We start from the raw sequence: 25,185 nt of genomic DNA, 5'->3' as shown, positions 1-25,185 counted from the left end.
CTTTATTTATAAAGTTAGTGGGTTTATGTTAATAAGTCTAATTACTTGGGTGTTAAAAGAGGTAACCTTGAGTAAATTAGTGGGTTATTATTGCCATCTTTTATTCTTAATTATATGCTAATTAGGGTAAAAGAAGGAGGGTTTGAATAAGAAAAAGAAAAGAACAGAAAGAGAGAGAAGGAGAATCGATAGAGAGAGATGAACGAAGAGGAAAAACACAAGGCTTTGGGAAATTCTTGCTTGATCACTAGTCTTCGGTGGAGGTAGGTTATGGTTTCTCTTACGATATTCGTAGTAAACTCTTAATACCGAATGATATGTATTGATAATATTGTAAACCCTGCTATGTGCTTACTTGTATGCTTGCATGAATGTAATTATATAATTGTGATTATATAAGCATGATGAAGTTATTGAAACCCAAATCTTGAAAAATCCTAATCTCTTTGTTAATAATGAGGCCTTGGTATAAAAGAAGGCGTGATGAACTAAAACTATGAGATTGATGATGTCTTGGTAAGAAAGAAGGCTTGATGAATTGATAGAAGGAGATTAGGGGATCGGGTGCCACGTTCCGGTACCAGGATAGTATATGAGGATCGGAGTGTCACGTTCCGACACCAGGATAGAATATGGATCGGGTGCCACGTTTCGGTACCAAGATAGAATATGAGGATCGGAGTGTCACGTTCCGACACTAGGATAGAATATGGATCGGGTGCCACATTTCGGTACCAGGATAGTATATGAGGATCGGAGTGTCACGTTCCGACACCAGGATAGAATATGGATCGGGTGCCACGTTCCGGTACCAGGATAGTATATGAGGATCGGAGTGTCACGTTCCGACACCAGAATAGAATATGGATCGGGTGCCACGTTCGGTACCAGGATAGTATATGAGGATCGGGTGCCACGTTCCGGTACCAGGATAGTATATGAGGAGCGGAGTGTCACGTACCGACACGAGAGGAATAAAGATAATGAATCTTGAAAGATGTTAATATACTCAATCTAATGAACCTAAATCCCAAATGAGTATGATGAGGAGGCGTGAGTCCTCATTGATGAGCTTGGTGTTGTAACCAAGGGTTATGGTAATTGTAAATGCTACATGTTGAGTATCATAGTTGATTTTATGATATTACTTGGTATATACTGTTTTCTATTTTGAGTTGGCCGATGATACCTACTCAGTACTTGTGTTTGTACCGACCCCCTACTTTTATGTTTTCTTTTTTGTTATTTGTGGAGTGCAGCAAACGTGTCATCGTCTTCAACTCAACCGCAACTCTAGCCAGTCTCCATTATTTCGGATATCAGGGTGAGCTAATGCTTCTAGCTTGGACTGGATCTTCCTCTTCATGTCTTGATGCCTTGAAGTTCCGGCATGGACTAGCTTTTACTTGTTTTAGCTTTTTAGAATACTCTTAGTTTAGTACTTTGATCATAGATGTTCTTGTGATGATGACTTCCAGATTTTGGGGATAATAATAGTTATTGATTTTATTAATGAGTTTAAGTCTTCCGCATTACTTTCTGTTGATATTATATTGAAATGTTAAGGTTTAGATTGGTTGGTTCACTCACACAGGAGGGTAAGTGTGGGTGCCAGTCGCAGCCCGATTTGGGTCGTGACAAATACATAATATGATCAAACAACATTCATACGCAGAACACACATTGATTCATACCTGTTGTTGTGCATCTGTTGTTGGTTGACCTATTGACAATCTAATCTCTTCAATTATCAGCTTAGTTGAGTTATCAACGTAAGTCTTGATTTCAACCATGTGCTTGTCAACCTTATCAATGTATAAAAATATGTTAAAATAATAAAATAAAATATAGAATAGTTTTATTAGTTAATTAAAACGTGATTTGAACTAACATTAACTTTGTGATTTTTCAACTCCGCGTAACTGTTCATTAAACAGTAATAAATTTTGATATGTATAATGTAATATCTAAAAACTATTATAAGCACAAATTTTTATTTATACCATTGCAATTTCAGCTTTCAACTCTACATAATTTTTTTAAAAATCAACGCCATGTTTTTCTGAGGTTTCTCGCTCTTCAGAATCTTGGTGACTGGAAGACTTGATTCAAAATGGTTTCATCCGTGACATATAACTCTTTTTGAGTAAAAATCATATTTTTGAATTTATGTTGCAGAAATGAAAAATATGAGAATGTGTAATAATTTATAATTACTTTAATAACATTCAATAAAGAGATTACTTGATTGATGTATTTTTAATATCATTTTTTTTAAATCATCAAAATAAATAACGTCACTTGTTGTCTCTAGTTCAGGATACGCGGTGTGCGATCTGAAGCATGGATAGCAATTGTGTTGTCAAATGGATGACAAAACTTATAAAACCATACCTGCAAGGCTATATGAAACTGATTGAACTTGAATGACGAAGGATTTTTTTGCAACTTACGACTGCACGCTTTAAGTGTTAATTTAAAACCTCATTCCCTAATAAAAATATGACACACTGGCCAGACTTAACTAAATCGAAATATAATTTGGGAATGGTTGTTTTTGAAGGGTCTGAAGCAGTCAAAAATGACAAAATGAAGTACAGAATTCTGAATTTTAAAAGGTCGTCCTCTTCTCAAAAGTTTTTCAATTTAAACTTGTGGTAAAAATCTGACTTGGGACTTTGTCCATATCCTCGAATTTTTCTTATATAAGTTTATTTGAAATAGACTGATCAGAAACATAATCAGAAATTGATCCGAATTTCAGATTGGTTACATCAACAAATTCTTTTAATCCAAAGTGTAACTCTGTACCATTTATGTTGATAACGAACATTTCATCCCTGTCATTTTCAGTTTCAAGAAGAAAAATATGGCGCAAAAATTGACATTGAATTTTATGTTATGTAAATAATAAAAAACCCAAATGGTATTTCTTTTAGAAATTGTTGTAACCTATATTGACCGAGGAAGGTCAATAGATCAGCGAACACATTCATGTTCATGAAGACAAATGTGTTTGTACCTTCTTCTCCTATAAAATTTGTAAAACTAAATTAAGACATTTAACAGAATAATTAATTTCATAGTAACAGCATTGATACACTACCATATTAATGGACACCAACTCAATTCATACACAAATCATACAAATAATACACCAGTTCATAGATAATTCATATAATATTAATACATATTAGAATTTTTTTAAAAACTAATTTATGACTTTCAAACTACAAAATAAAACTCATACAGGACAAATACATCAATTCATACATAAAAATCAAACATAAAATATAAAGTGGTAATACATATTGTAATAGTTAAAATTATATTAATATATAACTCATACAATATTCATATATAAAAACAATTGTCAACTAAAATAAAGAATAAACTCATATACAATACTAAATATCAATTCATACATAACTCATACAAATTTCATATAGTATACATTGTCAAATAAAATAAAAAATTAAACTCACTTACATATAACATTTTAATCAAAATTTAAAATAATCGTTTTACTAACCTTGACAACCTTTTTGGGTTTCTTTGCAGTTTGTATCTCTGACTCCTTTTTTAGTGACGTTCTTGTTGTTCGACCAATTTCAACACTTTTTGATTTTTTAATTTTCAATTCGTCAACAAAGTCAGAATCAGATTCTGACGATGTTCGAATTTCTTTTCCGTTCCTTTTCTTCCCTCTTTCCTTTGCCTCTTTTTATTTTTTAATTTTTTTCAATCTTCGATTTAACAGAACTAGCAGTCTTTTTTCCAGTTGATTTTAGCGGTTGAGTTTGGATCAAAATATTGAATGAAGGAACAGGAAAGTTATTAGATGATGACTTCTCAGCCAATTTTCTACTTACACTACATGTTTCACTAACTTTTCTCGACATTTTATACAAACTTAACTAAAAGTAATTTATGAATTTTCTAAAAATTTGTATGTTTAAGATATGGGTTTGGGGATGAAATCGATCTGTGAGGCGTGATGGGATGGGGATGAATCAGGCGTGATAGAAAAGATGATGAATGAGAACGATATGGGGATTGATGGTGAAGATGATGAGCGAGGACGATTTGGGGAAGATAGTGATTTAGGCGTGTTGGGGAAGTTTGAATGTTGTTCGTGTATAGGTTATGGTGGGGGTGGATAGTTATTGGGAAACGGTAAAGTAGGGATTTAATTAAAATCAAATCCCTAATATTTAGGTTTTGTTTTAAAAGGTAACACTATATAATGTGAACTTCAATAAATAATATTTTATTATTTATTTTAAAAAATGTAAAAGGTAACTGTAATTTGTAAAAATTCAAAGAGTCTTATTTAAAAAAGGTACCTGAAAAACTAAAAATAAATATTTAAACATATTAATTAATATTTAAATAATTATTTATAATTTTTTTAATTAAGTATATTTTTAATTGATATGCTATAACTCGATAATAATATGCTATAAGTAATTTATTTTTAAAAAGTATGTTTATAACTTGATATATATCGTCTTAAATGTGTATGGAGTGTTATTTTTATATCCATCAAATAGTGACTCAACCTATAAACCACATGAATTAGAATTAAGGGTGGTGAAATCAAATCTAACCTGCCTAATTTATTAAAGTTTGAGCGGGTTATTGAACCACTTTTTAAAAATAAATTTGATATGTTATATATAGGGGACATCATATTTGTACTCCAAAAAGTGAAACGATGTACAAGTTTATGCCCTGTTACTATTATACCTTTTTATAATCCTGCGCAAACCTTCATCGTAGTGATTTTCTGGGGGTTTCAATAATCATTTATGGAGAACCACAATCCAAATTCCATGGACCTTCGAGCATTCTCTAATCGCAATTCGAATTTCAACCCAAAAACTCCATCTTAGACTAATTTAATCTCGGGTTTCAATTCATACTATTCCTCCCCTTCTTGTTCAATCTACAATGATTGTTTCATTCCTAATAGTTAACTACTAGTTATTCATTTGATACCCTTAGAATTTTTAATATACTTTGATGGTATCAACAAAAAAGAGGTTATTCAATTTAACTAGTTAAATTGATACTTCCCCTTGTTGTTTAGTCTACACTGACCATTTCATCTTTAGCAAAACACTACAAGGTACTCCTTTTGATACCATCAAAACTTATATACTCTAAAGATGTTAAGGAGGAAGAAGCAATGATTCGATTAAAACTACTAAATTACTCTTTAATATAATCAGAGTAAATAAATACTCTACTGGTATCAAAATGAAAACTAGCTAAATTGGTATTTGATACGATAAAAAAAAACATTTTTCACCGAAAACACTACTAATGGTTACTTGATACCATAAATTGTATTGAGGAGGAAAAGATAGCAATTCATTTGAAACTAACTAAATTGATGATTATAATACTATCAAACTATATATATATACTTTGATGATATCAAAGCAAAAAAAATACAAGCCTACTAGTTATTGCTTGACACCACAAGAGTATATATATATATATACCATAATGGTATCTAGAGTAATTGTATATTTATACGTCGAAGGGATATGAGCGTAAATAGTTTGGACCACGAGTCCATTAAAGATAATAATTTGTACCGAGTTCAATTTAGATGAATAGTTTCATACTTTCATTAATTGGTTCAATTTATGTAGCTTTCCCTTACATATAACTATAATAAAGAAAGAAATAATTTTGCTAATTATTAGAATATAGTAAAAGAACGAAGAACAATTAAAAATTAGTAAAAATTGAATTGGATTGGATCTTGACCAATTCTATAACAATTACACAATAGCCAACCCATTTTGATCCAAACAAATTTGGGTTGAATTGGATCTTTACTAGTTTATTATTTTAATTCATTATTCCCACAAGTTAACAAATTCAATAATGTAAAATTTCTAACCACTAACGATAAAAGAAGCCTTGCTCAATTAGTGATACATGAAATATTCAAGAGTGTAACCTAGTGATTATTGAATTGTGTTGTGCATCATTATATCTCACGTTCATTTACCATCATAGACAAGGTATAAGATAACTCAGGTGAGACAAAATCAAGTCCATTTACTAACACCGTGGGATCTCCACTTCCTAGTGTGAAGTGATACATATCCCGTGAAATCAATATATGTTAGTATGATATAATACATGTTATTCGTGAGAGGCAATATATATCATGTTAGATATAGCGTAAAATAAATCGAGGCGAGAAAAAAAAAAAACCCCAAATATAATATTTTTTCCCCAAATTAGTACACTCTTAGAAGGACGTGTCCAAATAGGATAGAAGAAGATATTTATACGCTTCATAGCATTCGCAACCCTTTGTTCTTTAAAACCCTAACCTTCAAAATTCTCCTTCTCTAAGCGCTCTGTGTTTTCATCCTTCATCAATCTTCTAGTAAAGGTACGTTCCTTCGGTCTTTGTTAATGGAGGTCCGTTTAATCGGCATCTATCAAACGAAATAGCTAACAAGATCTGTTTTTTAATTTTAGTTTCTTCCGTTTTGCTCATTTTACCCAGCGAAAAATGTATTTCAATTCACTTAAAACGTTGTTCAGAGGCGGATCTAGCATAGAATCAGTCTACATACAGGAAAAATAGCAATAAAGTATCTATACATAATTTGTGTATGTAATTGTGTATCCATTATTAGTGTGTTCTGTATGCAGGAAATGTTTTTTTTCGTCTTGGAAAATAACCGGGTTTCTTACTTAGTTGTGTTCGGTAGGCAAGCGAAAAATATTAGTACAATTATTTGTATGTAATCTAGACAAATACTCTTGAGTTGGGTGGTGGGGATGGTGGCTAAGAGTGTGGTGGTGAAGATGAGGTTGGTTGGAGGGTGGGGAGAACACAATCAATGTGGAATTTTATTTGTTGAACCTGTTTTCACTACTTCCATTGAGGAAGTCAAATTTTTTTATTTTGAAGCAACTTAATTTCCTAGAGAAGATGTTTTCCATAAATTTTACCAACCATGAGAAAACTTGGAAACATTTTTCTGGAAAATGGTTTCATTCGTATCTAACACACCCTATATGTATGTTTGTTACTTTGTTTATGTATTTGTGTGCGAATCAAGTTGATTGCTCAAGTTGTGTTTTTGTGACTTAAGTTCTTCATGAATTTTATCCATTTTTGTTTCTCAGGTGGGTTTTGATTGTATTTTTTTGTTGAATTATTTTTAGGAACAATGAGTCGTTCAAGTAGGACGATTTATGTTGGTAATCTTCCTGGTGATATTCGTGAGCGAGAAGTGGAGGATCTGTTCTACAAGGTACTTGTATAACACTTAGCTTCATACTTTAGTTGGATGTCATTTACTATGCTCATAAACTTAAATGTGTGTGGCGTATAATTGTAGTATGGCCCGATAGCACATATTGATCTGAAAATTCCACCAAGACCCCCAGGTTATGCTTTTGTTGAGGTAAGTTTTGACTGCATTGGCTAAAATGAATTTCATTGGATATTTCCTTCTCAATTGTTAACCTATTTTGACATTGTTTTGTTGGAACTAAACACAGTTTGAAGAGGCACGCGATGCTGAGGATGCTATTCGTGGGCGCGATGGCTATGAATTTGATGGGCATCGTTTGAGGGTTAGTAAAATCTTAACAGCATATAGGATACACACACATGAATCAATTGTATCCTCTGTTTACTCTGAGAAGTATGATTGACTTGCATTTTTGAATCAGGGTTTCCAATTCTTGTATTAATTGCATTTCGTTGACCCTAGCATTTCACCTAAACCATTATGTTTCTTTATTAAATGCTTGTCCCAAATTAGTTGGGATCAGTTTTATAAATTGTCTGTAACCATCCTACTTTATCCAGGCGTATTTTTCTTTTCAAGCTTAGTTTGTCTTTCAAGGCAAATTAACATGTCTAATACATATAAGACACCTAAATGCTAAATAGTTTTCTTTTTGAGGTGCTTAAGATCTAAGCCTACTGAAACTGTTACATGTATGCAGGTTGAGCTTGCACATGGTGGGCGTGGTAACTCATCGTCAGATCGTTATAATAGTGGCAATAATAGTGGCCATAATGGTGGTCGTAATAATCACAAATTTGGAGCGCCCAAACGTACCGAGTATCGAGGCACGTATGTTATTAATGTGCACATAATTTTCTTTATTGCATTTCATGCCTTCTTGATCTAATTCACTTACTCATTTTCAGTTTTAGTTACCGGATTGCCCCATTCAGCATCCTGGCAGGATCTCAAGGTGAGTGGTGTCTGTGTGGTAAATTATAAGGACCGTGGCTAAAAGTGATCTTCCTTTTCTGGTATCTTCTAGCTTCTGAATATTGGTATTCTATGTTTCTTATGTAGGATCATATGCGTCGAGCTGGGGATGTTTGTTTCTCACAAGTTTTCCGTGAGGGGAGTGGTAAGATAATTTGCAACAGATACTAGTTTTATGCTCCTCTTAATTGTCCCTTTGTTTTGTTTGTATAAGGGTTTGTTTTTACTATGCCAAAGGAACTTGCCTATATCAGGACCTATATTGGTAAATTTGGTAAATTAAGAGTCAAGTCTCTATAACTACCCTTTCTCTTTTTTTCCTTTTCCGTCTTTCTGTTGGGTTTTCTTCTTTGAGAAGTGGTTGGAGAAGGATGGATATTTGATCCTTTTTTTTGAGAATAGCAATATATTTTCTGTGGATAACTTGAATTTCAATTGTTTTTATGGCTCTTTAACTTACTACCTTGAGCTGACTATCTTTCATAATGCAACTAGAAAGGCTTTCTCAAAGTAGAATCATTTCTTAAATCTTGTGTTGAATGTGACTGTGGTTCATCATTGGGTCTGCAAGTGTCTTTCCCAACCATATAACAGCTAATATTATCTTTCAGACCCAATCAAAACCAAATCTTGTTCTATGGCCCGTGAATAGATGATATTTTTGGGCTATTGTTGAGAACAAAATTGCTGTACGCTGCAGTAACGTGCATTAGTTATATATTTGATGACTTCTGGCTTAGTTTATAGTTTATAGTTTATACTATAATGTTTAGCCAACTTGGCTGGATAAAGTGACTGCGTCACTCAGTTTGGATGGGATAATGGGTGCTATTACCAATCTTGGTAAAATGGTCAGGTTTGATATATTATATATCCTTTGACTGAAGTTTGTCATTGTACATCATCATTCAAAACATAGTTCCATCCGTTTTAGTCAGAAAACTATTTTTCTCTTCTGGTGCCATAGTAATATAATAGAACAAGAAAGAATTACAGAAAGTTAAAAAGTATTAACATAAAAAAAAAGTAGATGAAAAATTTGTTGGGGTAACGCATAAAGTAAAAAAAATAGCAGGGAAAAATAAAATGGAGCAGAAAAAGAGAAAGGAGGGAAGTCTAAAAGAAATCCTTGGTTTGGGGTTGAGGAAAGACGGTAATGTTTCAACCCAGGTGTTGTAGAAGAGTAGATTAATTATTTTTTGGGGCATTTGTTGGAGAGGTAAGTGGGAGCTCTGTTGGACGATGAGGAGAAGATAGCAGGAAATAAGTGAGCTTATTTTTTCATCTTCCATGTTGAATAACATCCTGTGCTTACCTGTGTATTCCTCACTCTTTGAATAAATGTTGATGTGTGTCTGGATGTAATGCCTGGATTATGTCCCGCCTGGTGATAGTGGTCCTCCATAACAAGATAGTACTGCTATCTGGCTTATTGCATGTTACCAACCTTGAACAAGCCAAGATAATGAAGAGGCTAATCTAATAAGTGGGCTTAACAATGGATACACCAAGAATAGGAGTGGGTCTGGCTCTAATATCATACCATGTTAAGTGGAAAATTTGGGCCCAACTCAACTCCAAAAGGTACCTTAGTGCCAGATCATGCAATAAGATCTCTTTTTCCCTCTTTCCTTCATGTTTCAGATCATGCTAACTCAACTCCAAAAGGTAGCTTAGTGCAAGATCATGCAATAAGATCTCTTTTTACCTCTTTCCTTTAATGTTTCAGATTATGCAATAAGATAACTTTCCTTCTTTCCTTTAATTGTTTCAGTTAGCTTGCTATTAGGTTTTACATAGAAAATTGTCATCATTTTTGTCAGGACAAATATACTAGAGCCTTTATAATTAAGACAGTTAATAGACAGATGGCAAAGATGGTTCGACTCTAAAATAGGAATTTAATAGTTGATTTTACCCTATATAAATGGAATTGAAAATAGTGATTGCCACTCAAAATCTAGGGTCAGCTGAGATTTATTGGATATTTCAATTTTGTGGTTGTGACTAAAATGGCCCGAATGTATGGCTGAGCAGTTTAAAGACCTGTGGAAATAATGTGCTTCAGATTTTTTTTATTCTGTAATCAAATGTGGTGCTGCCTTATCTTTGAAATAATTTCTTGTGCTTCTACTCAATTTTTGTTGTGGCAAGCACCCTACTCTTGCTATGACTTGTGAATTTACTCTCCTTAAGTGATTCTTTTGTGGTGGATGGTGCGCTAACAATCAGTTTTGCTCTTCAGGGACCACTGGGATTGTGGATTATACCAACTATGACGACATGAAATATGCTGTAAGCTATCTCCTGTTTCTTATTCTGTATAATTATCCTCAATTTTTGTTCAAGATATTTGAAATATGTTTATGCTCGACTAACGAGTGTAATTAATTTTCCTTGTATGTAGATAAAAAAACTTGATGAATCTGAGTTTCGGAATGCTTTTTCTCGTTCAACAATTCGGGTATGATGTGATTATAACTCAAATGATATGATTGCAGGATGCTTAGTGCCTTTTCTTTTGTTAGCCTATACCATTGTCTTATGCTTCATAAAAATATTGCTTTGTCTTATGTAGGTGAAGGAACATGATTCTAGAAGCCGCAGCCGCAGCCGTTCTTACTCGAGAGGAAAGAGTGGTAGCCGTAGCCGCAGTCGAAGTTACAGTCGCAGCCGGAGCAGAAGGTATGTATTATGTAGTTTGCACGTTTTATAGCTTGTTACTTCACCTTTGAATGCTACTATGTATCTCATTGCTGCTCTTTCCTAGCAGCAAATCTCCTAAAGCTAAGTCGTCAAAGCGTACAAGATCTCGTTCTAGATCTGTCTCTTCTCAGCCCCGTTCTGGGTTAAAAGGACGCTCTTTGTCAAGGTAATCTTTCTTACTGGTCATATCTACCCATTTTGTTGTTGGGGCAGGTTATGTAAAAGTAGCATATAGTACAAGGTTAATGTATATTTTTATGCAAGTCCTTGTACTGGTCTTTTTTTGAGTCAAAAGTCCTTGTGTCTATCAGTTTATCTTAATCATTTTAATCTTTTCTTTGTGAAAGCCACCTGGGAATTAACTGTTGCATCTTGCACCTCATTTATTTAGTGGGAAATCAGCTGAGCACTTTGTTTCCAACCCTTAATCTTGACTAGACTTTGTATAGTTGTGGACATGAGATGGCTTTGAAGCAAAAAGTTGTTTTGCAGTGTGACCAATTTAACATTTTCACACAAGTTGGTTGTAAATTTCACAAATTCAAATTGCAAATTGCATCTGCAAAATGATTTCAATTGTTCCTCCTTTTTGATTTTTCGAGAAGCATTATATTGGTTGTACATTATTTATGATTGATGTGGTAAGTCTTGGCCCGACAACGGCCTTCTTTCCCATATATAGAGTAACAGATCATGTGTACTGCGTATGAACATTAAGGTTCTGATCCCTCATTCAGTTTGGATCAATATCGTCCTTCCAAAATTGTAAGTGAACCTTTTGGAAATTTGTCAAGATTCTAGATCAACGTGCAATGGCTCAGTGGGTAACTAAGCTGTCATTAGCTAATATGGTGCTCGTATTGTAGTTTTAATAGGCTTTATATTATGGTGAGGTACAATTCTGCATCTTTTTTGGTGGCATAGAGATAGCCAATGTTAATTTCATTCTGCTTCAGGGTGTCTCCGTCCAAAAAAACCCAGTCTGCTTCAGGGTGATAGATCTTTTTGAACCTAAGCAATGTCAAACCATTTGATAAACCAGACAAGCTAGGGAACATCACAAGTGCAGAGTCCTGTACATCAGGATTGTTCTTCTTCTTCTAATTATGCTGTGTCTAACTGTAATTGCGGCTATCAAATATGTGGTCAACTGGTCATTCAGTTATGAAAAGATGTCTAGATACTGCATTTCAGAATCCATTAGGAACAAAATAGTTGTTGGGTGTTGGATGTAGAAGTTGGTTCTTCCTATGCTTCTTGTGACTTTTGCATTTTGGAAATGTCGGGAAAATATTCTGTGTTGTCAAGGTATCATTTATTATTTCCTTTGTAAATATGAGAAATCACATTGTTGGTTTTTCTAGATGTTGGATTTATACGAGGATCTTGGAATGCATATTAGGATCTTGAGTGGATATGGTCTTGCCTACAACAAATGTTGTTGTGGAGGTATGCTGTTTTCTAGATGGCAGCTTCGGAATCTTTTATGGTGTCTCTCCTCTAATGAGCATCATGAAATGTCCATCGATGCTAAGATTGGGAACAAGAAGATCATGGATTTTGATGGTCAAGCTGGAGTGGCATACTAGAACTTCACTTTGAATTTGGGATCGCCATCTGGCAAGCTAATAAGACACTAATTGGTTCTTTCACTTCCTGTTAATTGGTCTTTAAACAACACAAACTTAAATTATTGACTAGAACTCTTCCTTAACTAGGTAACTTGCATGGCTTCATACTTGTCATTGTTTTCTCTTTGGGATGGTGAAATGGTAACGGGTTTCTGCATGTCTACTTTGATTATGGCCACTCCGACGTGGAAGTGGCATCAAGGCAGTCGGATGAAAGTTGTTAAGCGGAAGGTTGGATATTAAATTGAGTTGTTTCTGGACATTTTGCAGATCTCCATCAAGATCCAGATCCCCAGTACCATCTGTAAGTCAAATGACTCTTCTAAGATAAAAATGAAAGCTTGGAATTATTGTATCTGGCGGTAGAACTATTTTGTCTTATTACATTTGTATTAAGTTATTTGAATTACATTCTTTTTTACTTCGAATCCTCTCTTTGTTTGTTGGCATTTTATATTTGGCTGGATTGGTCTCAGCGCCCAAAACGTGTGAGCAAAAGCCCAAAACCTCGCGACTCCAGGAGAAGCCAGAGCTTGAGTAAAAGCCCAAAACCTCGTGATTCCAGGAGAAGCGAGAGTCCAAGCAAGAGCCCCAAACTGCGTGATTCCAGGAGAAGCAAGAGCATGAGTAAAAGCCCCGAACCACGCAATTCCAGGAGGAGCCCCAGCAGGAGCAAAAGCCCCAAACCACGCAATTCCAGGAGAAGCCCTAGCAGGAGCCGCAGCCGGAGTCGCAGTGGGAGTTTGTCGAGGTCTTCTTGCTCATCTGTTTTTTTTTTTGTAGATTAATGAACAGTCATCCAGTTGCTTGAGGCATAACATATCATTGCTATTTTGTTGACTATTGATTACAATTTTACAGGTGAGAGCTATATTGTGGATTAAGCTGTTGCTGCAGGTGCGGAGATAGAGAGTGTGCTGCTGTGCCTGAATAGAGCAGCTGAGCTGTTGGTGTCATCTTTTCCGATAACTAGTCCTGATGAATGGCTTCTGAATTTTTTGGTCCATGACCAAAATAGAACTCAACTGTGAACCTTTGACTTGGGGAAGACTGCAGTATTCTAGTATTTTAAGCAACTTTGCAGCATGTATGATGGCAAAAATTGAAAATTATGTCTTGGATATTTGCAGATTTTGTTATTTGTTTCCTGCAGGTGAAATGCTACTTATGTAATGACATTGTCTGCACTCTTGTGACTTTGTAAGTTCTTTTCCTGATGTGTGTCTGTTTTCCTGATGAATTAGGGTCGTAGGGAGGTTGGTGTTTTATGCAACCTTAAGCCCTGGTTTGCCGGTGCCATAGGGCAGTCACCTTTTATCTTTGTGATTGAAGGATGTTTATTACCCTTCTGTGAGTTATAACCCTTTCTTATCCCACTTTGAGAAATAGAATTGACTAGTTCACAGAGTTATATCCATTCCTTGCCTCGAGTAACAACTCAACGCAACAATCTTGAACGACTTAGTTGAAAATAATGATCAAATCGAATTCATTAAAAAAAATACAACTGTTTCTGAAAGAAGTGGATCCCAATGAGTAAGAAGCTCACTAAATGTATATCAAGTTTCTATACTACTAATAATTCTCGTGGACAACCTGATATATTTATGAGGAGGATAACTTGGAGCTCCATACACTGCATTTAGTCTTTTATTTTATACATGAAGATTGTGATTAACACTACACAAGACCCTAAAGTATTTGTTTTGTTACACAACCACCACAGCCTTGTAATATATAGATACTGAGTGCAGAAATCAAATAAATACACAAACAAATGAGTTTCTTTTCTTTTCCTTTCCTCCTGGAGTTGAAGAAACAGATCACATATTTGTAATCTTATTCACTAGGACAACACAACAAATCAAATGCCAAGTAGAAACAATTTAAGCTTTAGTCTTTGGCTTCTTCACAATCATCACACTGCAGTGGGCATGATGAGCACAGTAGTCACTTACACTACCCAAAACAGTCCTGCACAATCAATAATGTGTTTAGCACAAAAACAAGTTCTTGTTCTAAGCATTGAAGGTGTAAATAAATTTATATGCAATCAGACCACCTATAAAGTCAACAACAACGACACCAACATGCCCAATGAGATCTCACAAGTCGGACTTTAGGAGGGTAGAAAAGAGGCTAAGAGTAAGAGTAAAGCGTAAGTCCACTCGGAAGCTCGAACAACTTCCCTTCATTTTCTTCGCCGGAGCGGCACAACACATAACTGGAAGTCAGAGGGCCCATACTACCTGCCTAACCCTTCGTTTCGAGGGACTATAGATCGGGAAGCACCTTCTAAATCACCCCATTCATCCAAAAGAGAAGGGAAGGGGCCTAATATATAGACGTTAACCCCACATTGTGCAAGGTATAGGGATTGTTTTTTGATACACTCAGCTAAAAAGATCTTTCGAAAACAAGTTTGAAAAATATAAGACAGAAGAAGCATTGATGAAAATGCCAAGGAAAAGAAAAAATAGTAAGACAAATAATATTAGTAGTAGCAATGATAAGGAGAAGAGGGAGCAAAATGGGTACTCCAACTAGAGCCACACTCTTTCAAGAGAAATTGCTCGACTATTCACTAACTTTCTACCCTAATTCTCGACCTTCATGCTCTTCTATCTAATCTAAGGTCAGATCATCTATAAGGCCATCGTCCAAAAACCAACATAGTAAATGTTAATCCTGATAAAAATTGAAACCAACATGTTATAGTAGGAAAGATCAACAACACTAGAATTACCATCGAGAATTGCTCGTTAATTAGAAATATAAACAAGCTATTTATACTGTGAACGTATATAAATTAAATTTACCTCTTTATAACTCCATAACCATGACAACCAACAACTAAAACAGAGGCATGAAGTTTCTCTACAGCTTCACAAAGGACATGCCTAGCATCACCTTCCACTATCTCAACTACAACATCATTCACCTACAAAATAGTACAAAAATATCAAATCACTACGTAAAAATGATTTTTTTAAACCTTTTTTTTTTAAAAAAATCATTGTTTTAATAATGATAATAATAATAAATTACAGATTTTTCTTTGCATATCTCCTTAGCTTTTTCCACAACCCTTGCAGCAATTTTCTTTAAATTAGACTCTATGGCTGAAAAAGCTTCCACACTCCCTACACAATTCATTAAAAAAAAAAAGTAAAATCGAAACATCATATATGTGTATATATATATATATATAATTTGAAATTTTTCGAGCTAATAAGTGATTTCAATTCGTGAACGCATTTAGTTCACTTTTTCTTACCTATATATATATAATATATATAATTTAAAATTTTTCGAGCTAATAAGTGATTTCAATTCGTTAACGTATTTAGTTCACTTTTTCTTACCTAGAGTGATTTGTTAATACAAGTTTTCTATATATTATAACTAAAATTGAATTATGTGACTTATCTCATATTAAACTATTAGGGGAACATGCTTTTATTTATTTAATTGTTTCTTCACAACCCTTATGAGTTACCTAATTATTTTTTCATAGAACAAGCATATAGAAATTCCCTTTTAATATTTTTGATAAATAAATTATTTTTAAATTAATACTTTTTACTCTCCACACATCTCATCTTTCATAATAATTTATATATAAATATTTTTAAATTAACACTTTTTACTTATGTATCAAATAGAAGAAAATAAATAAAAAAACCATATATTTTTCTGAAAAAAACTTTCAAAGAGGACATTTTCCACCATGCCAAATTCAACAAATTTAATCATGAGATGCTTAAGAGTATTTTTCAATAGGTATCATTAAAAATTTCAAAAAATTCACTAACGTCTAGTTAAATATTGTCATATAAAATAAAACGAAAAAAATAGTAAGACATACCAGGACCAACAGCAAGACCAATGACAGAAGCAGGAGTAGGTTTAGCATGAAGAATAACAAGTTTAAAAGGAGAATTAGAATTATAATTTGTAAAAAAATGATCCAAAGTCCATTCTAATGCATAAAAACTATGTTGATTATCTTCTAATCCAACTACCATCACAGATTTTTCCTCTCCCATTTTTTGCTAATCAATAATTTGAATTCAATTTTTTTGTGTGTGAAATGAAATAAAATATTTGATGAAAAAAGCAAAGTAGAAGTAGAGAATTTGAACACGAAATATAAAGGGATTATTATGGATTTGTTTTATTCTTATGTGATAGAATCCAATTCAATGAGTTGGTTAGATAGAGAATTGAATTCTCTAGAATGTGATTCTAGAAAAAGACGAAAATAGAATCTAGCCTGAAGCTAAAATATATAAAGAAGTAAATACGTTAAAAAATTAAAAGTCAAATATATTATAACTTTGGTAAATTTTTAATTCAGTATAATGAAGCTATGATAAATTATTTTTATTAGACATTAATTCAAAATTTTAAAAAATATATAATCACACATTTTAAATTATACATATCAATTTTGATTAAAATCAAAATGACATGTTTAAAACATCTTATGTTAAAATAAATATGCACACAAATGCAAGAGCGAACCCAACTTCAGGTTAGGAGGTTCAGATAAATCTCCTTCAATTAAAAATAATTGCAATATAACTTTAAAAAATAGTTTTGGACAATGTGTAGAAGGTACGGGTAGCAGAGTGAAAATATCGTAATGCATGAAAATTCTACTAATTATATCTAATATCAAATTCTACTTTAGTTAATCATGCAAATAATATTTAAAATTGTATATAGAAAGAAAATGAATCATTCGTATTCTCGAAGTTGAGGTATATGAAAATTAATTTTTTTTTATCCTTTTTGTTTGATGATTGAGATATATATCACCTTCTATGTCAAAAATAAATTATTACTCATTTTCAATTATTTTTAATAGTGATCATTGTTGAGTAATTACTTATTATTTAAATGAATAATCTGATAGGTAAGTCTTTTTTCCTTCCAATAAGCTAGATGAGATTCACTTTTTTTTTTCATTATTAAACATATAGGTATGAAGATGACTTGCTAAATTCACAATAAGGATCACACAAATAGAATCTTAAATAATACATAGAAACAAATTGAACCCTTTATATTCTCAGAACTAAAATATATAAGAAATTTTTTTTTGTTTCTTTTTATTCTGATAAAAGACATCATCATTTCATGTTGAAGATAAATTTGAATTCTTCTAAAGAATAAGTATCGATTCTAGTATTTTGAAACTAGCGATATGGATGAAAGAAATCTATATTATCCATTTCTTTGTGAGAGTATCATTTTATTTGAAAATCAGCATGTGGTCATAAATTTTTAAATATAATATGTTATATTTGAAAGTTGAAAATATCCGTAATTATAGATTATTAATTTTCACTTTTTAGTTTCTTTTAAAAACAACCCCCATTGAAATTATATTTCATATATTTTTTTAAAAAATAGTTCAAATTATAAATACTTGTTACTAAATGTATGAAAAAAAATACAATTGAATTTTACTTCGGAAAAAGTTATTGCAACATTTTTACCAAACAGCGCATCTGGTGTAGTGGTATCATAGTACCCTCCCACGGTACTGACCGGGGTTCGATTCCCCGGATGCGCATTTTTATTTCTAGTTTTATTTACGGTGTGTTTGGTATTGGATAATAAGAAAATTTAAATCTTTTTTTTTTTGAGAAAAATAACTTATAAATTGAATGGAAAAATAAGTTTCACAAATGACGTTTTATATTTTATTGCATCCTCTCTGCTTTCATCTTCGCCCCACCCCGTAACCCTACCATATCAACCCCCTCCCCTCCCCCAATAATAGCAATTACATATCTAATGTATTCTCGTAAATGAGGCTATGTAAAGGATATAATAATATACATAAATGGTACTGTTTAATTTACTTTTTATGAAATGGAAAAAATTGTTCCATTAAACAATTACAGCAAATCAGTTTAAACTCATAAGTAGAGTTTTAAAAGAGTAAACTGTACACAATTTTATTTCTATCTTTACACGGTAAAGAGGTTATTTTCAATTGAATTCATCGTTATAGAGTGAATTTACTTTTGTATTGTGTCAATTTTTGATACTTAGTTATGTAACACAACCTCCCTACATTATAAAATTTGCGTATACTCTAAACTAACTTGGCTTGGACAAGCCAAAATAAGGTGACTAAATAGTTACAAAATGAATACTGAAATAACCTAATGACAATAATTGTTATGATTCACTCATAAAAATTTAATAAAAAAAAACATCTTACGATATAACAAACACTCTAATCATAGAGATGATAAGTAAAAAGAGTTGCACCAAAAAGCAAACAAATTATAAAATAAGGTTACCATGGCCTATATTTTATTAAACCTACTAGTAATACATAAACCATACTTTTGCTCCTCAGCCTACGAGCTATTAGCAGCCGTTTTCAGCTATTGTTCTTAAATCTTACTATTTAGTCAACTCAAGTGACTTAGCCCAAGCTGGCCTAGCCAAGATATTAGCAACCCAAGCACCAACATGAGGCCTAGCATTGAACAAGCTCTTCACTTTCGTCCCCATCAAGTAGTGCAAAGCCGGGGCGTGGTTCAAATCAGCTAGGGTAAAACTATCACCACCCAAATATTTCGAATCCTTGAGTCTAGATTCATAAACGTCAAGAAGTTTGCTAAGTTTTTCTTCGTTCTCCGCCACGATTGCATCATCAGTCACCATGTCCAACAATGGCTTGATGACAATCTCATAGCATAGTTTTGAAACAACAGGTTCAAATCTTTGGGCTTCAACTTCAATCCATACATACATGATTGCCATTTTCTTTGGGTCATTTGGTAAGAGTTGGTTCCCCTTGTCAGCATATGTGTGAGCTATGTATTGTGTAATAGCTCTTGACTCTGCATTCACAATAATTCACAAAAATCAAACGTCTATCGAAAACATCCTCTCTACCACACGAAGGTAGAGCATAAGGTATGCATACATACTACCTTCCCCAGATCGCACTTATAGAATTATACTGAATATGTGACATAGTATACAAGTTGTGTATTCATTCGAACTAGTATCTAATTTTACTTTAGATCTTGAAACCAAAGATAGAGTATTTCTCCTTAAATAGGTCATACGTTAATACAGTGTAGTTTTGAGAAACGATTTTCTTGAGGTATATATACAATTTAGACACCATTTGAGGAACTATACTAATTACAGGATATGTTGTTCGCACAAATTTAAATTAGTCGAATTTGTTCGAGACAAACATAGTATAAACTTAATAGTTCAACTAAATCAAAAGGTGATCCTAGTATACATGCTATGTGTTCATTCGAATTAGTAACTTTTATTTAGATTTTGTAAATCGAATAAATTGTAGTATAATAAAGAACTCGAGTTTATAAATTTTAAATCCCGAGTATTTTTAACACGAGAACATATATAGATATATATGTAAAATCACAAATATTAGATTATGAATGTGCAAAAAAAGTTTAACTTACCAAAAAGCTTGAGATCTCCATCTTCAAAAGCAGGAACTTGACCAAATGGCTGAATTAACAATCAAAAGACAATTATATATAAGTAGATTACCCTTTAATTTAAAATTTGATTAATTAGCAGGAATAAGAATATCAACATATAATTTCATTTAAATAGAAAATCTATCGAAAACAACATCTCTACACCAAATTAAAGGTAGATACCCTTCCATCCCACTCCTGAAATTACACTAAAAATATGTTGTTATTGTTTATCTAAAGTCCCAATCAATACTAATTCACCCAATTAATATAAAAAACAAATCCATCGGTTACCAATTCATTTGAATCTAATGTTTTCGATACAAGATATACATGGTGTATAATTTTTTCTGATGAAGAGGAACTATTCAAGATATATATATATATATATATATATATATATATATATATATATATATATATATATAAATAAATCGATCTATTTGAACCAACAACTATTTTAGTCAAAAAAGAAAGATGAAAAAAACAATGTCATGATAAGACAAAATATTTCACTGGATAATGTTATTATCGTTCGTATTTCCTTACATTCAGGGAAATGAATGGTTCCTTCTTTTGATCACCATTTTGCAAATCAACATGAACAAGTTCAAAATCAAGATTTTTCTCTTTGAGCATAGCTACAACTCTCACAACAGCAGGTGACAACATAGGGCCATGAACTTTGATTGCCATTATTATTGCTACTAAAAAATGAAATTTGTATGACAAAAATGTTGAATGATGAGTTTAAAGCATGTGTTGGGTGTAGTGTATATATATAAAAAACAAATAGACCAATAATTAATGTTATTTGCACTTTATTTTTTAGGAGTAAAAGTCAAGAAATAGTATTAATTATGAAAAGAATATTACGTATGGGCCTACATCACATAATGATGTCATAAACTATGTCCAAATATTATTATTATAATAATAATAATAATAATAATAATAATAATAATAATAATAATAATAATAAGTTGAATTAGGCCCACCTACGTGGTGCCATCTCAAATCAGAATTTCCTTTTTAAACTATTTATTTCCAAAACTACCCCTCTCTTTTATGAAAAGTTGTGAATTTTATGAAAAGTTACAATTTTTATGAAAAGTTGCGACTTTAATGAAAAATTGTTACTTTATGAAATGTTGTGACTTTTATGAAAGTTTGCGACATTTTCTAAAGGTTGCAACTTTTCCAAATAGTTGTGATATTTCTGATTTCTCATAAGGTACAATAAATATTTGTTCGCCTTTAACTCTTGAAGTTGAGCCTTTAACTCTCTTAACTCTGCGGGAGCCATTCTATAAGGGGGTATAGAAATGGGGCGAGTACTCGGTTCAAGATCGATGCAAAAGTCAATATCCCTATCCGGTGGCATACCAGGAAGGTCTGCGGGAAAAACATCTAGAAACTCACGGACTATCGAAACCGACTCAATTGAAGGTACTTGGGTAATATCATCCCTGAGGTGTGCCAAGAAAGCTAAACAACCCTTACTAACCATTCTCTTAGCACGAAGAAAGGAGACAATACGAACCGGGTTGGAAGTGTAGTCACCCTCCCACACTAACGGATCTGTCCCAGGCTTGGCTAACGTCACAGTTTTAGCATTACAATCCAAGATTGCAAAATTTGGAGAAAGCCAAGTCATACCCAGAATTACATCGAAGTCAACCATTTCTAAGATAACCAAGTCTACATGAGTATTGCTCCCCACAAAAGTCACCAGACAAGACCTATACACCTTTTCAACTATCACAGACTCACCCACCGGAGTAGAAACACGAATAGGCATGTCAAGCAATTCACAATGTAATTTAAGACCATTAGCAAATGAGGAAGATACATAAGAAAATGTGGATCCAGGATCAAACAATACAGAAGCCACGCAATCACAAACCAAAAGATTACCTGTGATAACAACATCAGATGTCTCCGCTTCAGACCGCCCAGGGAAAGCGTAACAATGGGCCCTATCACCTGTCTGTTCGTTGCCTCTACCAGGTTGCGCTGCAGTAGTTCCCATTTGTCCGTCACCCCGGCCGTTTTGGTGACCACCATTACCTCGGTCACCACGCCCTCCAGAATGACGGCCTCTTCCATGACCACCTCTACCTCTGACTATTTGAGGTCTGTAACTCTGTTTTGGACAATACCTCTTAATTTGTCCAGTCTCCCCACATCCATAACATTCTCTGGATTCAAGCATAGGTCTCTCAGAGAAGTGTTGACCGGTCTGAGGTGGACCCAACTACAGTCTGTAGTGAAGACTGAATTGGTCGGACTGAGTAACCTCCTGAATCCTGTTCTCTAGAGTAAGAACCATTAAACTCACCTCCCCTTCGAAACCTTTTTGATGTCGATGCCATGGTGAAGTCATCTGGCTTCACTCCTTCCACCTCTATCACGAAGTCTACCACTTCTTGAAAGGATTTTGCCGTAGCCGCTACCTGTAAGGCTGAAATCCGCAATTCTGACCTCAATCCCTTCACAAAACGGCGAATCCGCTCTTGTGGACTGAAACAAAGTTGGGTGGCATACCTGGATAATGCACGAAACTTAGCCTCATATGCAGTAACCGACATCCTACCTTGCTCTAGGCTCAAGAACTCATCTCTTTTCCTATCCCTCAAAGTCCGGGGGATATACTTCTCCATAAACAAGCTAGAGAATGATGCCCAAGTCATAGGTGGTGCCTCTGTTGGTTGACACTCAACATGTGACCGCCACCACATTTTGGCGTTCCCTTGAAACTGATAAGTCACAAACTCAACACCAAACCGTTCTACTATACCCATCTTGTGTAGTAGCTCATGACAGTCAACCAGAAAATCATAGGCATCCTCAGATTCAGCACCCTTGAAGACTGGAGGTTTCAATTTCAAGAACTTACTGAAAAGTTCATGCTGATCATTTGTCATTATAGGCCCTGTAGTCAGACGAGGAAACGTGCCTATTTCCAATGAGGCATCCATGCGGGGAGCCACAGTAGCTGCATGTTGTACCTCCGAAACCTGAGGTGCTGGTGCAGAAAACACTGGAGGTGTCTGGCCCTGATCAGATAACCCGTTAAGATAAGCAAGAACCTGATTGATCATCTCTGGGGTAGGTTGGGGTGGCAATCCCTCATTCTGTACTTGTTCATTCTCCCCTTCCTTACCCTCTCTTACCACTTCCTCAGTCGGTGGAGGAGTCACCGCCCTAGTATCAGATGGGCTAGGTGCTTGTCCTCTTCCTCTAGAGGACGTCCTCCCACGACCTCTTCCACGACCTCTTGCCACCACTCCTCTTCGAGCTACAGCCCCAGTGGCTGGCTCAGACGCTTCTTGTCTTGCCGGTGTTTAGTGTTGGCGCATTCGTTGCTCTAGTTCGAACCATCTACGAAGTAGAGCGAAGATGGTCAGATACCAATTTGTATCACCTAGATACCAATTGGACCCAAGTAATAGCACGAAAAAAAGAAAGAATGGAATTTTCCTAAAGTCTTATAGCCTCTCAAAGAAAAGTAAAGGCGTCCCCCTACCGTTCCTTAAGACTCTACTAGACTCGTTCTTGTGTGATGAGACCAACGAACCTAATGCTTTGATACCAAGTTTGTCACGACCCAAAACGAGCCGCGAGTGGCACCCACACTTATCCTACTATGTGAGCGAACCAACCCATCTAAACCCCAACATTTCAAACATAAGAAACAAAATAAAATGCGGAAGACTTAAAACTCAATAATATAAAAAATAAATAACTTCTTAAACTCAAAAGTTATCACTATCCCCAAAATCTGGAAGTCATCATCACAAGAACATCTATCCTCAAATCACTAATTCTAAGAGTATCTAGAAAGCTAGAATAAATAAAAAGCTAGTCTATGCCGGAACTTCAAGGCATCAAGACATGAAGAAGGAGATCCAGTCCAAGCTAGAAGCGTTAGCTCACCCTGAAATCTGGTGTAATGGAGTCTGGCTAGAGTTGCGGTTGAGTTGAAGACGACGGTGCGTTTGCTGTACTCCACAATTAACAAAGAAAGAAACATACAAGTAGGGGTCAGTACAAACACAAGTACTGAGTAGATATCATCGGCCAACTCAAAATAGAAAACAACATATATCAGATAATATTATAAAATCAACTACAACTCAACATGCGGCATTTACAATTACCATAACCCTTGGTCACAACACCAAGCACATCAATGAGGACTCACGCCTCTCCATCATACTCATTTGGGAATTAGGTTCATTAAATTGAGTATATTAACATATTTCAAGATTCATTCTCTTTACTAATCCTGGTGCCGAAATGTGACACCCGATCCATATTCTATCCTGGTATCGGAACGTGACACTCCGATCCTCATATACTATTCTGGTACCGGAACGTGGCACCCGATCCATATTCTATCCTGGTGTCGAAACGTGACACTCCGATCCTCATATACTATCCTGATACCGGAACGTGGCACCCGATCCATATACTATCCTGGTGTCGGAACGTGACACTCCGATCCTCATATACTATCCTGGTATCGGAACGTGGCACCCGATCCCCTATACTATCCTGGTGTCGGAACGTGACACTCCGATCCTCATATACTATCCTGGTACCGGAACGTGGCACCCGATCCCCTAATCTCACTACTTTCGTTCATCAAGCCTTCTTTTATACCAAGACATCATCATTAACAAAGTAGATTAGGGTTTTTCAAGATTTAGGATTCAATAGCTTCATCATGCTTACTTTATCACAATCATATAATCACATTCATGCAAGCATACAATTAAGCATATAGAAGGGTTTACAACACTACCCAATACATATCATTCGCTATTAAGAGTTTACTACGAATAGCATAAAAACCATAACCTACCTCCACCGAAGAATTGTGATCAAGCAAGCTAATCCTCAAAATCCTCGCTTTCTTCTTCGTTCCTCTCTCTCTCGATCGTTTCTCCCTCTTCTCTCTATTCTTTCTATCTTTCTTATTCAAACCCTTTTTCTTTTACCCTAATTAGCATATAATTAAGTATAAAAGATGACAAAAGTAACCCACTAATTAATTTAAGGTTATGTCCTTTA

General features: G+C 34.3%; 3 protein-coding genes and 1 non-coding gene across 4 annotated transcripts; 2 read left to right on the top strand and 2 right to left on the bottom strand.

The window, feature by feature from the left end:
* The first annotated feature begins 6,270 nt into the window (after positions 1-6,270).
* LOC101257670 (serine/arginine-rich-splicing factor SR34) lies at positions 6,271-13,827 on the top strand. Its single transcript, XM_010323549.4, has 14 exons — positions 6,271-6,421; positions 7,207-7,295; positions 7,383-7,448; positions 7,546-7,620; positions 7,999-8,125; positions 8,207-8,253; positions 8,361-8,418; positions 10,519-10,568; positions 10,681-10,737; positions 10,852-10,958; positions 11,047-11,145; positions 12,881-12,914; positions 13,087-13,361; positions 13,472-13,827. The coding sequence occupies exons 2-14, from the start codon at positions 7,212-7,214 to the stop codon at positions 13,473-13,475; spliced, it is 1,083 nt and encodes a 360-aa protein (XP_010321851.1). The 5' UTR covers positions 6,271-6,421; positions 7,207-7,211; the 3' UTR covers positions 13,476-13,827.
* A 483-nt stretch (positions 13,828-14,310) lies between these two features.
* Positions 14,311-16,876, bottom strand: LOC101256975 (universal stress protein PHOS34). The gene is made up of 4 exons (XM_004240491.5): positions 16,479-16,876; positions 15,659-15,753; positions 15,430-15,551; positions 14,311-14,584 (listed from the first exon to the last, which is right to left on the bottom strand). The coding sequence occupies exons 1-4, from the start codon at positions 16,657-16,659 to the stop codon at positions 14,497-14,499; spliced, it is 486 nt and encodes a 161-aa protein (XP_004240539.1). The 5' UTR covers positions 16,660-16,876; the 3' UTR covers positions 14,311-14,496.
* A 1,247-nt stretch (positions 16,877-18,123) lies between these two features.
* Positions 18,124-18,194, top strand: TRNAG-CCC (transfer RNA glycine (anticodon CCC)). The gene has a single exon. It is a non-coding gene; the product is annotated as a tRNA-Gly (tRNA).
* A 602-nt stretch (positions 18,195-18,796) lies between these two features.
* On the bottom strand, positions 18,797-20,869 carry LOC101256677 (glutathione S-transferase-like). The gene is made up of 3 exons (XM_004240489.5): positions 20,656-20,869; positions 20,086-20,134; positions 18,797-19,482 (listed from the first exon to the last, which is right to left on the bottom strand). Exons 1-3 carry the CDS (start codon positions 20,800-20,802, stop codon positions 19,040-19,042), a joined length of 639 nt encoding a protein of 212 aa, XP_004240537.1. The 5' UTR covers positions 20,803-20,869; the 3' UTR covers positions 18,797-19,039.
* Between the last annotated feature and the right edge of the window lie 4,316 nt (positions 20,870-25,185).

Source organism: Solanum lycopersicum, chromosome 6, assembly GCF_036512215.1.
Source record: "Solanum lycopersicum chromosome 6, SLM_r2.1".
Classification (NCBI taxonomy): domain Eukaryota; kingdom Viridiplantae; phylum Streptophyta; class Magnoliopsida; order Solanales; family Solanaceae; genus Solanum; species Solanum lycopersicum.
The sequence above is the reverse complement of the archived record's forward strand: the minus strand, read 5'-3'. Positions and strand labels throughout refer to the sequence as shown.